Source organism: Bombina bombina, chromosome 3, assembly GCF_027579735.1.
Source record: "Bombina bombina isolate aBomBom1 chromosome 3, aBomBom1.pri, whole genome shotgun sequence".
Lineage (NCBI taxonomy): Eukaryota > Metazoa > Chordata > Amphibia > Anura > Bombinatoridae > Bombina > Bombina bombina.
The window spans coordinates 1,254,655,214-1,254,672,546 of record NC_069501.1 but is presented as its reverse complement, the minus strand read 5'-3'; the positions used below and the strand labels follow the sequence as shown (position 1 = coordinate 1,254,672,546).

Sequence of the window (17,333 nt, the reverse complement as noted above, 5' to 3'; positions counted from 1 at the left end):
AAAACGTTATATGGATTAGTTATTGTTCAGCTTCTGTTGAATTGTGTAACACACATTGAAATGTATGGTGTTACTGTGCTAAAACAATTTTATCCTTTGATGTAGCTGTTGCTATATCTTATGTCCAATATCACAGTTCCTTTTCCTACTCAGTCTTTTAATAACACACGAAAATCTTGTGCCAATATGTTTCAATAATACTTCCAGTGCTTTCATAATACAAAAAAAGCATACTTATAAAATAAATCTAGTTAAATACAATAAATATTAAATAAAAAAAAAACAACTAAAAATAATGGAACAAACTGTGTGCGGACGTGATAACCATATAGTGTTCAGAACATCGAGGTTGGATGACAGTGAGACTACAGCCGTTGTGTGACATTACACATGACCGGCGCACATAAAGAGGTGTCTGGGCATCCTCTGTAATCCATGGCTATTTACTTAAATTCCTTTACTGAATTTAGAGCTACATGTCCCAAGAATTTCTTGGTTATTGTCCATCGATATAAGACCAAATGAATAGGATCAGGCCTGACACTTCATTTGCCCAAACCAAAGAGCACCGTACATTTTTACCCTACAGTTTTTTCTGTACTTTGCCATATCTTCTTATATTTTTCTCACGTATTTTCTGATATTTTATCAGTACTTTATTGTTTAAAATAGGTTTGTTTTGAGGGTATTCTGCTTCCGGTGGAAACTTGATAGGACTCCTGCAAATGGACCGGTTACGGCATCAGCAGGTTGCCAAGCCTTAAGGATGTCAACCGTATTTGAGCTACTGCTGGTTGGGACTCCAGGCCAAACTGGTGCCTTAATGGACTGGGCAGCATGACTGGATAAAAGGCCTGAGCCCGGACTTGGACTTAGGCTGTCTCCTGGGCTGCTGAGGTTGCTTGCTGTTGGTAGGGATGCAGTACTGTCTGGGGTTGGACTGCAGTTGGACTCTTTGGATTCATCATCTTCAGAGGAAGACCTTGCATCAGACTTCTTGTTGCTCGTGCCTCCATTGTTGCTGGACCCATTTTTGGAATTGGCTGCTCTCTCCTGCTTACGGAATTTTGCTCGTCTGTTCTGAAACCAGACCTGTTAAATGAAAGAAAACAAGTCACATCAACAAGAAGGAATCTAAAGCATTGATCTAAGAAGAATAACACCCACAAATTCTCAAGAAATTGAAAACTTGTATCAAAAACAGGTATCAAGCACATACACCAGCAATCTTGACATCCTATAGGGCATATTTTAAGCACATTCTCTTTCGCTATATGACTGAGTGCCCTATTTAATACATATAAGGTTGTACTGTAGCTTCCTAATGTATAACTGGGAAGGTTGTAATGTATGCTCCTTGGGTATAACTGTGATGGCTGGAATGCAGCCTTGTTGTGTATATAGATGTAAGGGATAGAGGGCAGTCTGATAACTGAAAAGGCTGTTTTGTAGTTTGTAAAGGTGTAACTGTTCAGGTCAGAAGGTGATGTTCTAGGGTATAACTGTTGGGGTCAGAAGGTGGCATTCAAGGGTATAACTGTTATGGTCAGAAGGTGGCATTCAAGGGTATAACTGTTAGGGTCAGAAGGTTACGTTCTAGAGTATAACTGTTAGGATCAGAAGGTGGCAGTCTAGAGTATAACTGTTAGGGTCAGAAGGTGGAGTTCTAGGGTATAACTGTTGGGTCAGAAGGTGGCGTTCTAAGGTATAACTGTTGGGTCAGATGGTGAAGTTCTAGGGTATAACTGTTGGGATCCGAAGGTGACATTCTAGGGTATAACTGTTAGGATCAGAAGGTGGAGTTCTAGGGTATAACTGTTAGGGTCAAAAGGTGAAGGTTTACATGATATTTTTGAGCAGAAGCATCTGGGGACATTGTGCTGGCAGAGGCATTCTGCGCTATCAACGAACATTTCTCAAAGCGCAATTATTTCAGAGACAATTAAGACATGGGACAAAATTCTTGTAGAATACCCCCATGTATCATCTAGGTTCTCCCCTTTGACCCCCTCTCTGATAATGTAGACTTTGCACCAGGGGCAAAATTCTTGAGGGACCCCGAATACATAAGACACCAAAGAGCAATAATGATGTTACATTTAGGAAACGAACAGAGACTGCATTCTGCCAGAGAACTAATAGATGACGGGTTTATCATATTTAACGACTGTTTTTTATTAAGACAATGTCATTCGTACATTCATAAACACAACGACAGAAGAAACCTTTTGCGTCCTTTAACTCCATTCGAAGCATTGTGTAAATCGTCTACCCCGATTAGGAGAACCCCCACGCTCACATATTCTATCTTACAGACGTCTACAAACATACCACACTATCTAGACAGTTGGGAGAGAGAACTCAATTTAGAACTGACACATAACGATAGGATATGCATGTTCTCTTCCATAAATAAAACCTCAGCATCCAGCAGACTAATAGAATTAAACCTTAAAATTATTCAAAGGTGGTACCTTACCCCCTCTAAAATCCACAAAATATTCCCAACCAATAACGAGAAATGCTGGAGATGTGAAGCGTCACCAGGAAACATGACACACATATGGTGGGCTTGCCCCTTACTCAAAAAATGTGGGAGAGGATAGCGAAGGAGACATCGAACATGTTGGAAATGATAGTCCCGTTAGATCCAATTATTTGGCTATTTAATATCATTCATGGCAAATTACCAATATACAAAAGGAACTTAATATATATAGCAAGCAATAGTTTCAAAACTCTAATAGCAAGGAATTGGAAGAATAGGGAAACTCCCACTCTGGTACAATGGCATCAAATATTGGACCTAGAGGAATACGCCTACATGAAAAATAAAAGAATAGATACGTATATCCAGATGAAGGCAATGTGGGAAGCGTACATTAGTATAAAACCTAGTCAACACTCCACACAACAGAATACACTAACTCCAACACCTCAATAGAGGCCTGAGCAGCTGGTGACTTACACTAACAACTCTCTAAGATCAAAAATAAAGGGAAGACGCAACCAAGCTATTCTGACAAGACTAGATATAATGTTATTGAAGTTCACAATTGTAAAATATGACAGCAAAATCCTGTACAGATACTTGGAATTTATTATGTAATGGAACTTTTCATCGTTCAATACAAGTTGTAACTTGACTTTCAATAATAAAGCTGTTTTGAAAAAAAAAAAAAAAAAAGGTGAAGTTCTAGGGTATAACGGTTAGGGTCAGAAGGTGGCAGTCTAGGGTATAACTGTTAGGATCAGAAGGTGACGTTCTAGGGTATAACTGTTAGGGTCAGAAGGTGACGTTCTATGGTATAACTGTTAAGGTCAGAAGGTGGCATTCTAGGGTATAACTGTTAGGGTCATATGGTGATAGTCTAGGGTATAACTGTTAGGGTCAGAAGGTGACGTTCTATGGTATAACTGTTATGGTCAGAAGGTGGCATTCTAGGGTATAACTGTTAGGGTCAGAAGGTGACAGTCTAGGGTATAACTGTTAGGGTCAGAAGGTGATGTTCTAGGGTATAACTGTTAGGATCAGAAGGTGACATTCTAGAGTATAACTGTTGGATCAGAAGGTGGTGTTCTAGGTTATTACTGTTGAGTCAGAAGATGACGTTCTAAGGTATAACTGTTAGGATCAGAATGTGACATTCTAGGGTATAACTGTTAGGATCAGAAGGTGAAGTTCTAGGGTATAACTGTTAGGATCAGAAGGTGACATTCTAGGGTATAACTGTTAGGATTAGAAGGTGGAGTTCTAGGGTATAACTGTTAGGATCAGAAGGTGAAGTTCTAGGGTATAACTGTTAGGGTCAGAAGGTGAAGTTCTAGGGTATAACTGTTAGGATTAGAAGGTGGAGTTCTAGGGTATAACTGTTAGGATCAGAAGGTGAAGTTTTAGGGTATAACTGTTTGGGTCAGAAGGTGACGTTCTAGGGTATAACTGTTAGGATCAGAAGGGGAAGTTCTAGGGTATAACTGTTAGGGTCAGAAGGTGACGTTCTAGGGTATAACTGTTAGGATCAGAATGTGACATTCTAGAGTATAACTGTTAGGATCAGAAGGTGGCAGTCTAGAGTATAACTGTTAGGATCAGAAGGTGGAGTTCTCGGGTATAACTGTTAGGATCAAAATGTGACATTCTATGGTATAACTATTGGGTCAAAAGGTGGCGTTCTAGGGTATAACTGTTGGGTCAGAAGGTGGCGTTCTAGGGTATAACTGTTAGGGTCAGAAGGTGACAGTCTAGGGTATAACTGTTAGGGTCAGAAGGTGGCAGTCTAGGGTATAACTGTTAGGGTCAGAAGGTGGAGTTTTAGGGTATAATTGTTAGGATCAGAAGGTGACATTCTAGAGTATAAATGTTGGGTCAGAAGGTGGCGTTCTAGGTTATAACTGTTGGGTCAGAAGGTGGCATTCTAAGGTATAACTGTTAGGGTCAGAAGGTGGCGGTCTAGGGTATAACTGTTAGGGTCAGAAGGTTGCAGTCTAGGGTATAACCTAGGGTCAGAAGGTGGAGTTCTAGGGTATAACTGTTAGGGTCAGAAGGTGGTGTTCTAGGGTATAACTGTTAGGGTCAGAAGGTGGTGTTCTAGGGTATAACTGTTAGGGTCAGAAGGTGGCAGTCTAGGGTATAACCTAGGGTCAGAAGGTGGAGTTCTAGGGTATAACCGGGTGTCTATGAGGGTGGCCTCCATGAGTTAAAAGGGTATGGAATAAAAACTAAACCTTCTTGATTTAGGTAGATTGTACAATTCAAAAACAAAATCAATTATCTTCTTCTGTTTGCACCTTAGCGAGCATGTGTCTTGAACACTATATGTAAAGCATCAACATTGTTGCAAACACTGCTGTCACATGGTGCTCTAGACACGTGCATGCTTCTAAGCCTACCTCAGTATGCTGTTATGGAAAGGAGCTTAGTTTCAGCAAATTATAATAAGAGAAATAGTTAAGTTTGGTAATAAAAGTAAATTAAATTGTATAATTTATTTTCTAAGTGCAGTAGATGGATAGAAACCTGCTAGTCTAGTGCTTTGAAGGCCTCAGTGTTGTCTCTTCATGTTGAGAGACTACACTGGACCTAAAGAGATACATTTTAGACACACACTTATCCTAAAGCCCATGTTTTAGTGAGTAAAGCTCTAGTGAGTCTGTGGTTCTTAATATGTGCAGAAGTCATTTCTGTACCTGAACTCTGGCCTCTGTCAGGTCGATCTTGAGTGCCAGCTCTTCTCGTGTGTAGATATCTGGGTAATGCGTCTCTGCAAACACTCTCTCCAGCTCCTTCAGCTGAGAACTGGTGAACGTGGTTCGGATCCTTCTCTGCTTCCTCTTTTCATTGATGCTGGATGGGTCTGAGAAGAACTTGTATGGAACTGTAGGCAAAAGTACAAGGGATCAGTACAGGGCTCCAAACTACAACTCTAGTTTTATATAAACAAAAAACCTTCTGTCTTTGTCTTACTGAGAGATAGTTAATATAATGCTTCACCAAGATAGATTTCACTGTCACCTCCATATGTGTCACCGCCAAACCAGCACTGCACTAGTGGGAGTTAGCTGATCACTTCTGATGAGCCAATGACAAGAGGCATATGTGTGTAGCTACCAATCAGCAGTCAGCTCCCAGTAGTGCGCTGCGGCACCTTAGTCTACCTAGATATACTTTTCAACAAAAGATACAAAGAGAACAAAGTTCATTTAAAAAAGAAGTACATTAAAAGTTATCCTAAAAAGTGCCTGCTCTGTTTGAATCATGACGGTTTATTTTTGACTTTGTGATTGATGAGGGCGCAAGCTCATTTACATCTGACCCCCATTGGCCACAACAAATGTGTTTGCCTGAACTATCAGCCTTAAGGGATTTTAAAATGTTTTTTTTTTGTCTGCAGATCTTTTGCAATGCAATGTTTTATTACTGATATATAACATGAATATGTTATATATGCTATTTCAAATGACAAAATAAAGCTATATAAGCTATATGTAAACAATTTAATACATTCCAGCAGGTAAAATGTATTGCTGGAAACACAATAAAGGGAAGAAAATTTTACAGGACACTGTCACTTTATGGGCAGCTGCCTACAGGTGACTTCATTTAGAGGGGCTCTTGTTTGGGTGCCCAGGAAATGTACAGTCTCTTTACTGGTCTCCAGGCACTTGTTTACAATTGTTTAGAGAGAGAGAACACTTTATTTTGGTTAGCAGCAGCTGCAAGACTAATAAAAGAAAATGCCTAGGGGTACCTTGCATGTAAATAAAGGCACAATCATTTCTACTAATTAGTGTCAGTGATAAGTGTAGCTGGGGGATTCACTGATTATCTAGAGGAAGCTAAGTTTGACCACAGTTCTGCATTAGCTTCAGATACACTATAAATAACCATCCTGTGCTACTCAGAGAAACAACATTAGTTTGTTTACAAGACAAGCTCAGTGTTTTACAGGTTAGATTGCAAATTGCAAACCCTCAGGTTTCCATAGGTGACAGATTTAGAGAGGGCCAGTATGACTAATGACATAAGGTGCAACAGACACAACTATGTCTCTCACTGTCAATGTGCACCGCAGGAGCTATAGTTAGGCCTATGAGATCACTACTTCCTTTACATTTGCCAAGTCAAGTGAAAGCAAAACAAAAGCTGTCTATGTGGTATGTTTGCTATGGTTTATATGGTGTTAGCTTGGTAAATAAATTAGTAAATAATATCAAATACATACAGTGATGGTTCTGATCACAGAAATGTTTATTTATTTTCTGTACTTTGTTATTGGTTTGTGAGTTTAATCATGAAAATGTAAATCGGTATAAAAACATGGGTTTTAGAAAACATTAATTCAGACACCAGAATATATATACAGTATATTTATATGTGTGTTTATATAGAGATATATATCTATAGATAGATAGATAGAGATGTAAATATTGGTTTGAATTTTTTTTGGTACAAATTACAGAAAATTCTAAATCAACATACGGCTAAACCCAGTTTTTTTTCTTTCATGATTCAGATAGAGTTTTAAGCATCTTTCTAATTTATTCCTATTATCAATTTTCTTTGTTCTTTCTATCTTTATTTGAAAAGCATGGATGTAAAGCTTAGGAGCCAGCCCATTTTTGGTTCAGCACCTGTGTTGCACTTGCTGATTGGTGGCTAAATGTGCCCACCAATCAGCAAGCACTATCAAGGGTGCAGAATCAAAAATGGGCCGGCTCCTTAGCTTAGATTCATGCTTTTTAAAATAAAGATAGCAAGAGAATGAAGAAAAAAAATGATAATAGGAGTAAATCAGAAAGTTGCTTCAAATTGCATTCTCTATCTGAATCATGAAATAAAAAATATGGGTTTAGTATCCCTTTAATGACATCACATGACTTAATGACATCACATGACAATAACATCACAAATACGTTATGCACAAAACCTATTGCCTACTGAGTGAAGGGAATGGATTTTAGTCTCTTAATGGAAAGAATATTTGTAACATCTTTACCTGCTGTGCTTTCATATACATCATAAAAAGAGATGTGTAATATGTTCCTTTTTAAAGTTCTTTCAATTGGTTTTGGAACTACAACAAAGGGAATGAAACCCAAATCATTTTCTTTCATGATTCGGATAGAACATGCAATTTTAAACAACTTTCCTCTATACTTCTATTATATAATTTGCTTCATTCACTTGGTATCTTTTGTTGAAGAAGCAGCAATGCACTACTGGGAGCTAGCTGACCACATTGGGTGAGCCAGTAATAGAAGACATATGTGTAGCCACCAATCAGCAGCTCCTGATTCCACATTTTTCAACAGAGGATATTAAGAGAATAAAACAAATTAAATAACAGAAGTCAATTGGAAAGTTGATAAGACTAGAGTTTAGCTTCTGAAATGTAATTTAATTCAGGGCTTTGAACTATATTGTTTTGTTTGTGTCCCCAGTAACATAGAATGGGAAGATATAAAAGGCCCTTTCTTCTCATAGACTTTACTAAAGCTCTGCAGATTATAATTATTGCTAATGTTGATAGTTTGTACTATTTGGAAAACAAATGTTTCCATTATATACAAATTAGGAATGTTTGCACCAGTGTATCAGTGTGTGTGGCAGTGTGTGTATCAGTGTGTGTGGCAGTGTGGGTATCAGTGTGTGTGGCAGTGTGTGTATCAATGTGTGTATCAGTGTGTGTGGCAGTGTGTGTATCAGTGTGTGTATCAGTGTGTGTATCAGTGTGCGTATCAGTGTGTGTATCAGTGTGTGTGGCAGTGTGTGTGGCAGTGTGTGTATCAGTGTGTGTGGCAGTGTGTGTATCAGTGTGTGTGGCAGTGTGTGTGGCAGTGTGTGTATCAGTGTGTGTGGCAGTGTGTGTATCAGTGTGTGTGGCAGTGTGTGTATCAGTGTGTGTATCAGTGTGTGTGACAGTGGATTTGCAGAGCTCTCTGCCTGGGGAAGTGTCTTTTACACTACAGAATAATTATCCAGTGTTTCTCCCTGTGGGCACAAATATTGTATTGCTTAAAAAATAATTTAGAACTGTAAAGTCAGCTTTACCCAAACGACTGACACCAATAAATATATATATATATAACCTGATTTATTAGTTAGCTTGTGCACATAAATATCAGTAATAAAACAAACCAATGTGTTTTTTTTATTATTATTTTCAGCCTACCCACATGAAAAAAATAAACACTGTGGTTTAGATTAATTTAGAATGAAGAGGGCTTATCTGTGGTATAAACCCACGTCTGTGCTATATTGTATGTAGTCTAGTCACTAAAATGTAACATTACTGAGTGTGGGGTTTTTTATAAAAGGAAGTCCTAGACTCCAGGGTCATTATAAGGGTATTTACAATTGATACTTTATCCTACACAGCAAGTCACTACAATTTGCAGAACCGTGTCACAAATGAATGAATATGCACCTAATACAACTATGGGAGTCTGCAGAAATTTCCCTGAAAGTGGAGCAAAAAAATAAAATGTCTCAACAAAATAATATTGGTACCAGCATGGTCAGATGTAAAACATTGTTTGATCTGCATGTAATAGTGCCTCACATTAAATAACAGGGCAATTACTGAAGGCCTCTCATTGCACTGTCGCCTCTGTTGGAAAACTAAGGCCTAGATTTAGAGTTCGGCGGTAGCCGTCAAAACCAGCGTTAGAGGCTCCTAACGCTGGTTTTGGCCGCCCGCTGGTATTTGGAGTCAGTGATTAAAGGGTCTAACGCTCACTTTACAGCCGCGACTTTTCCATACCGCAGATCCCCCTACGCCATTTGCGTATCCTATCTTTTCAATGGGATCTTTCTAACGCCGGTATTTAGAGTCGTTTCTGCAGTGAGCGTTAGAGCTCTAACGACAAGATTCCAGCCGCCTGAAAAAAGCAGGAGTTAAGAGCTTTCTGGCTAACGCCGGTTTATAAAGCTCTTAACTACTGTGCCCTAAAGTACACTAACACCCATAAACTACCTATGTACCCCTAAACCGAGGTCCCCCCACATCGCCGCCACTCGATTAAAATTTTTAACCCCTAATCTGCCGACCGCCACCTACGTTATACTTATGTACCCCTAATCTGCTGCCCCTAACCCCGCCGACCCCTATATTATATTTATTAACCCCTAACTTGCCCCCCACAACGTCGCCGCAAGCTACTTAAAATAATTAACCCCTAATCTTCCGACCGCAAATCGCCGCCACCTACGTTATCCCTATGTACCCCTAATCTTCTGCCCCTAACATCGCCGACCCCTATGTTATATTTATTAACCCCTAATCTGCCCCCCACAACGTCGCCGACACCTACCTACACTTATTAACCCCTAATCTGCCGAGCGGACCTGAGCGCTACTATAATAAAGTTATTAACCCCTAATCCGCCTCACTAACCCTATCATAAATAGTATTAACCCCTAATCTGCCCTCCCTAACATCGCCGACACCTACCTTCAATTATTAACCCCTAATCTGCCGACCGGAGCTCACCGCTATTCTAATAAATGTATTAACCCCTAAAGCTAAGTCTAACCCTAACACTAACACCCCCCTAAGTTAAATATAATTTTTATCTAACGAAATAAATTAACTCTTATTAAATAAATGATTCCTATTTAAAGCTAAATACTTACCTGTAAAATACATCCTAATATAGCTACAATATAAATTACATTTATATTATAGCTATTTTAGGATTAATATTTATTTTACAGGTAACTTTGTATTTATTTTAACCAGGTACAATAGCTATTAAATAGTTAAGAACTATTTAATAGTTACCTAGTTAAAATAATTACAAATTTACCTGTAAAATAAATCCTAACCTAAGATATAATTAAACCTAAAACTACCCTATCAATAAAATAATTAAATAAACTACCTACAATTACCTACAATTAACCTAACACTACACTATCAATAAATTAATTAAACACAATTGCTACAAATAAATACAATTAAATAAACTATCTAAAGTACAAAAAATAAAAAAGAACTAAGTTACAGAAAATAAAAAAATATTTACAAACATAAGAAAAATATTACAACAATTTTAAACTAATTACACCTACTCTAAGCCCCCTAATAAAATAACAAAGACCCCCAAAATAAAAAATTCCCTACCCTATTCTAAAATACAAAAATTACAAGCTCTTTTACCTTACCAGCCCTGAACAGGGCCCTTTGCGGGGCATGCCCCAAGAATTTCAGCTCTTTTGCCTGTAAAAAAAAACATACAATACCCCCCCCAACATTACAACCCACCACCCACATACCCCTAATCTAACCCAAACCCCCTTAAATAAACCTAACACTAATCCCCTGAAGATCTTCCTACCTTGTCTTCACCATCCAGGTATCACCGATCCGTCCTGGCTCCAAGATCTTCATCCAACCCAAGCGGGGGTTGGCGATCCATAATCCGGTGCTCCAAAGTCTTCCTCCTATCCGGCAAGAAGAGGACATCCGGACCGGCAAACATCTTCTCCAAGCGGCATCTTCTATGTTCTTCCATCCGATGACGACCGGCTCCATCTTGAAGACCTCCAGCGCGGATCCATCCTCTTCTTCCGACGACTAGACGACGAATGACGGTTCCTTTAAGGGACGTCATCCAAGATGGCGTCCCTCGAATTCCGATTGGCTGATAGGATTCTATCAGCCAATCGGAATTAAGGTAGGAATTTTCTGATTGGCTGATGGAATCAGCCAATCAGAATCAAGTTCAATCCGATTGGCTGATCCAATCAGCCAATCAGATTGAGCTCGCATTCTATTGGCTGTTCCGATCAGCCAATAGAATGCGAGCTCAATCTGATTGGCTGATTGGATCAGCCAATCGGATTGAACTTGATTCTGATTGGCTGATGGAATCAGCCAATCAGAATATTCCTACCTTAATTCCGATTGGCTGATAGAATCCTATCAGCCAATCGGAATTCGAGGGACGCCATCTTGGATGACGTCCCTTAAAGGAACCGTCATTCGTCGTCTAGTCGTCGGAAGAAGAGGATGGATCCGCGCTGGAGGTCTTCAAGATGGAGCCGGTCGTCATCGGATGGAAGAACATAGAAGATGCCGCTTGGAGAAGATGTTTGCCGGTCCGGATGTCCTCTTCTTGCCGGATAGGAGGAAGACTTTGGAGCACCGGATTATGGATCGCCAACCCCCGCTTGGGTTGGATGAAGATCTTGGAGCCAGGACGGATCGGTGATACCTGGATGGTGAAGACAAGGTAGGAAGATCTTCAGGGGATTAGTGTTAGGTTTATTTAAGGGGGTTTGGGTTAGATTAGGGGTATGTGGGTGGTGGGTTGTAATGTTGGGGGGGGGGTATTGTATGTTTTTTTTTACAGGCAAAAGAGCTGAAATTCTTGGGGCATGCCCCGCAAAGGGCCCTGTTCAGGGCTGGTAAGGTAAAAGAGCTTGTAATTTTTGTATTTTAGAATAGGGTAGGGAATTTTTTATTTTGGGGGTCTTTGTTATTTTATTAGGGGGCTTAGAGTAGGTGTAATTAGTTTAAAATTGTTGTAATATTTTTCTTATGTTTGTAAATATTTTTTTATTTTCTGTAACTTAGTTCTTTTTTATTTTTTGTACTTTAGATAGTTTATTTAATTGTATTTATTTGTAGCAATTGTGTTTAATTAATTTATTGATAGTGTAGTGTTAGGTTAATTGTAGGTAATTGTAGGTAGTTTATTTAATTATTTTATTGATAGGGTAGTGTTAGGTTTAATTATATCTTAGGTTAGGATTTATTTTACAGGTAAATTTGTAATTATTTTAACTAGGTAACTATTAAATAGTTCTTAACTATTTAATAGCTATTGTACCTGGTTAAAATAAATACAAAGTTACCTGTAAAATAAATATTAATCCTAAAATAGCTATAATATAAATGTAATTTATATTGTAGCTATATTAGGATTTATTTTACAGGTAAGTATTTAGCTTTAAATAGGAATCATTTATTTAATAAGAGTTAATTTATTTCGTTAGATAAAAATTATATTTAACTTAGGGGGGTGTTAGTGTTAGGGTTAGACTTAGCTTTAGGGGTTAATACATTTATTAGAATAGCGGTGAGCTCCGGTCGGCAGATTAGGGGTTAATAATTGAAGGTAGGTGTCGGCGATGTTAGGGAGGGCAGATTAGGGGTTAATACTATTTATGATAGGGTTAGTGAGGCGGATTAGGGGTTAATAACTTTATTATAGTAGCGCTCAGGTCCGCTCGGCAGATTAGGGGTTAATAAGTGTAGGTAGGTGTCGGCGACGTTGTGGGGGGCAGATTAGGGGTTAATAAATATAACATAGGGGTCGGCGATGTTAGGGGCAGAAGATTAGGGGTACATAGGGATAACGTAGGTGGCGGCGGTTTACGGAGCGGCAGATTAGGGGTTAAAAGTGTAATGCAGGGGTCAGCGATAGCGGGGGCGGCAGATTAGGGGTTAATAAGTGTAAGGCTAGGGGTGTTTAGACTCGGGGTACATGTTAGAGTGTTAGGTGCAGACGTAGGAAGTGTTTCCCCATAGGAAACAATGGGGCTGCGTTAGGAGCTGAACGCTGCTTTTTTGCAGGTGTTAGGTTTTTTTTCAGCTCAAACAGCCCCATTGTTTCCTATGGGAGAATCGTGCACGAGCACGTTTTTGAGGCCGGCCGCGTCCGTAAGCAACTCTGGTATCGAGAGTTGCATTTGCGGTAAAAATGCTCTACGCTCCTTTTTTGGAGCCTAACGCAGCATTTGTTTGAACTCTCGATACCAGAGTTAAATTTATGGTGCGGCCAGAAAAAAACCCGCGGAGCGTTAACAGCCCTTTTACCGCCAAACTCCAAATCTAGCCGTTAGTGAATATGGGCCACTATATAGATTTTCCTTTCGCTGTATCAGTACATGTTTACAAAAATTTCTCTGTATTCCATAGTTTAATAATAAACACTCACAGTATCCTGCTCATCTCAAGACTGTTTATAAAATATGTTTATTGCAATACATAATCCTGTTTGAGTCACTGCTCAGTTCAGAATATTCACAAAAAGAAACAAACTTGGAGGCCCAGAAATTGAACTGTGCTAAATTAGATTAAAATATGTAAAGGGACATGACATTTATTAGATGTGTGTTGTAGGTGAGATATACAGCCAGGACAAAAGACCAGTCAGTGATGTATACAGATGTAAACTGGGTTATTTTATTGGTGATATAATTCAGGGCAATACAATATGCTGATGCACATGACACTGTATACACATAAATATGCACGTGATACTATATACACATAAATATGCACATGATACTATATGCACATAAATATGCACAGTGCTCTGTATACACATAAATATGCACATGATACTATATGCACATAAATATGCACAGTGCTCTGTATACACATAAATATGCACATGATACTATATACACATAAATATGCACAGTGCACTGTATACACATAAATATGCACATGACACTATATGCACATAAATATGCACAGTGCTCTGTATACACATAAATATGCACATGATACTATATACACATAAATATGCACAGTGCTCTGTATACACATAAATATGCGCATGACACTGTATACACATAAATGTTTACAGTGCACTGTATACAGGTAGCCCTCAGTTTACGCCGGGGTTAGGTTCCAGAAGGAATGGTTGTAAATCGAAACCGTTGTAAATTGAAACCCAGTTTATAATGTAAGTTAATGGGAAGTGAGGGAGTTAGGTTCCAGGCCACTCTCAAAGTAACACCTAATAAATTATTTTTAAAGCTTTGAAATGAAGACTTTAAATGCTAAACAGCATTATAAACCTAATAAAATAATCACACAACACAGATTATATAATTAAACTAAGCTAAATGAACAAAAACATTTGCTAAACAGCATTAAAAACCTAATAAAATAATCACAAAATAATCACAAAAAATCACACACAAAAACACAAAAAAATAATAATCACACAACACAGACTTCACTTGTATTTTTCTGCAAACCGTTCTTTCTATGCATTCCAATCTGGACTGATTTATAGACAGGAAGATCTTGTTCCTTTGAAATCTGCTCGATAGCTCAGGTCTGGTTAAATTGATTAATTTCAGCTTGCTTTGCTTTGATGCAATACAAGTGGACAGCTCCACCTAATGGCTATTTTAATCAATGCACTGCTTCTCAATGCTTTTCAATAGCAGTCACATGAACCGAGGGCCACCTGTACACATAAATATGCACAGTGCACTGTATACACATAAATATGCACAATGCAGTGTATATGTAATATATTTATGTTATTTGTGTACTTTGTATTGTAGTGAGAATAAAAACATTCTCGGCACAATCCTGTTATACTGGGTGAAAGCAGTAGAGCTGGTCACTTTATATACTTCAGCCCTGTGACACTATTATGTCTGTCAGTATGTGCTGTGTGACCATATGTGTAAGTCTAGGAGTATGTGTTGTGCTGGAATATACTGCGTGTCACAAAGCCCTGTGTTACTACATGTATATGTCTGTGAGTATTGGCTGTGCTGGAGTATACTGCATGTCACACAGTCCTGTGTGACTATATGTGTATGTCTGTGAGTATTAGCTGTGCTGGAATATACTGCATGTTACACAGTCCTGTGTGACTATATGTGTATGTCTGTGAGTATTAGCTGTGCTGGAATATACTGCATGTTACACAGTCCTGTGTGACTATATGTGTATGTCTGTGAGTATTGGCTGTGCTGTAGTATACTGCATGTTACACAGTCCTGTGTGACTATATGTGTATGTCTGTATTAGCTGTGCTGGAATATACTGCAAGTTACACAGTCCTGTGTGACTATATGTGTATGTCTGTATTAGCTGTGCTGGTGTATACTGCATGTTACACAGTCCTGTGTGACTATATATGTATGTATGTGAGTATTGGCTGTGCTGGAGTATACTGCATGTTACACAGTCCTGTGTGACTATATGTGTATGTCTGTGAGTATTAGCTGTGCTGGAGTATACTGCATGTTACACAGTCCTGTGTGACTATATTTGTATGTCTGTGAGTATTAGCTGTGCTGGAATATACTGCATGTTACACAGTCCTGTGTGACTATATGTGTATGTATGTGAGTATTGGCTGTGCTGGAGTATACTGCATGTTACACAGTCCTGTGTGACTATATGTGTATGTATGTGAGTATTAGCTGTGCTGGAGTATACTGCATGTTACACAGTCCTGTGTGACTATATTTGTATGTCTGTGAGTATTAGCTATGCTGGCGTATACTGCATGTTACACAGTCCTGTGTGACTATATGTGTATGTCTGTGAGTATTAGCTGTGCTGGTGTATACTGCATGTTACACAGTCCTGTATTAGCTGTGCTGGAGTACGCTGTATGTTACACAGTCCTGTGTGACTATATGTGTATGTCTGTGAGTATTACTGCATGTTACACAGTCCTGTGTGACTATATTTGTATGTCTGTGAGTATTAGCTGTGCTGGAGTATACTGCATGTTACACAGTCCTGTGTGACTATATGTGTATGTCTGTGAGTATTAGCTATGCTGCTGTATACTGCATGTTACACAGTCCTGTGTGACTATATGTGTATGTATGTGAGTATTAGCTGTGCTGGAGTACACTGTATGTTACACAGTCCTGTGTGACTATATGTGTATGTCTGTGAGTATTAGCTGTGCTGGAGTATACTGCATGTTACACAGTACTGTGTTGCTGTGCTGGAGTACACTGCATGTTACACAGTCCTGTGTGACTATATGTGTATGTCTGTGAGTATTGGCTGTGCTGCAGTATACTGCAGGTCACACAAGCCCTGTTACATGGATGCTGACTGTATATACTGTACTGAGATATACTGGAGTATACTGCGGGTCACACAAGCCCTCTGACATTGAGGCTGACTGTATATACTGTACTAGGATTTACTGGAGTATACTGTGGGTCACACAAGCCCTGTGACATGGAGGCTGACTGTATATACTGTACTGAGATATACTGGAGTATACTGCAGGTCACACAAGCCCTGTGATAGGGAGACTGGCTGTATATACTGTACTGAGATATACTGGAGTATACTGTGGGTCACACAAGCCCTGTTACATGGAGGCTGACTGTATATACTGTACTGAGATATACTGGAGTATACTGGGGTCACACAAGCCCTGTGACAGGGAGACTGGCTGTATATACTGTACTGAGATATACTAGAGTATACTGTGGGTCACACAAGCCCTGTGACAGGGAGGCTGACTGTATATACTGTACTGAGATATACTGGAGTATACTGGGGTCACACAAGCCCTGTGACATGGAGGCTGACTGTATATACTGTACTGAGATATACTGGAGTATACTGAAGGTCACACAAGTCCTCTGACATTGAGGCTGACTGTATATACTGTACTGAGATATACTGGAGTATACTGCGGGTCACACAAGCCCTGTGACATGGAGGCTGACTGTATATACTGTACTGAGATATACTGGAGTATACTGCAGGTCACACAAGCCCTGTTACATGGAGGCTGACTGTATATACTGTACTGAGATATACTGGAGTATACTGCAGGTCACACAAGCCCTCTGACATTGAGGCTGGCTGTATATACTGTACTGAGATATACTGGAGTATACTGCAGGTCACACAAGCCCTGTTACATGGAGGCTGACTGTATATACTGTACTGAGATATACTGGAGTATACTGTGGGTCACACAAGCCCTGTGACATGGGGGCTGACTGTATATACTGTACGGAGATATACTGGAGTATACTGTGGGTCACACAAGCCCTGTAACAGGGAGGCTGACTGTATATACTGTAC

The 17,333-nt window shown here is 39.2% G+C and overlaps 1 protein-coding gene across 1 annotated transcript in view; it reads right to left on the bottom strand.

The window, feature by feature from the left end:
* Positions 1 to 663: 663 nt before the first annotated feature.
* PHOX2A (paired like homeobox 2A) overlaps positions 664 to 17,333 on the bottom strand; it is a 22,772-nt gene continuing 6,102 nt past the window's right edge. The window contains exons 2-3 of the mRNA XM_053708785.1: positions 5,188 to 5,375; positions 664 to 1,092 (exon numbers count right to left, since the gene is read on the bottom strand). Coding sequence (XP_053564760.1) covers positions 664 to 1,092; positions 5,188 to 5,375 — 617 coding nt within the window. The remainder of the gene's footprint in view (positions 1,093 to 5,187; positions 5,376 to 17,333) is intronic.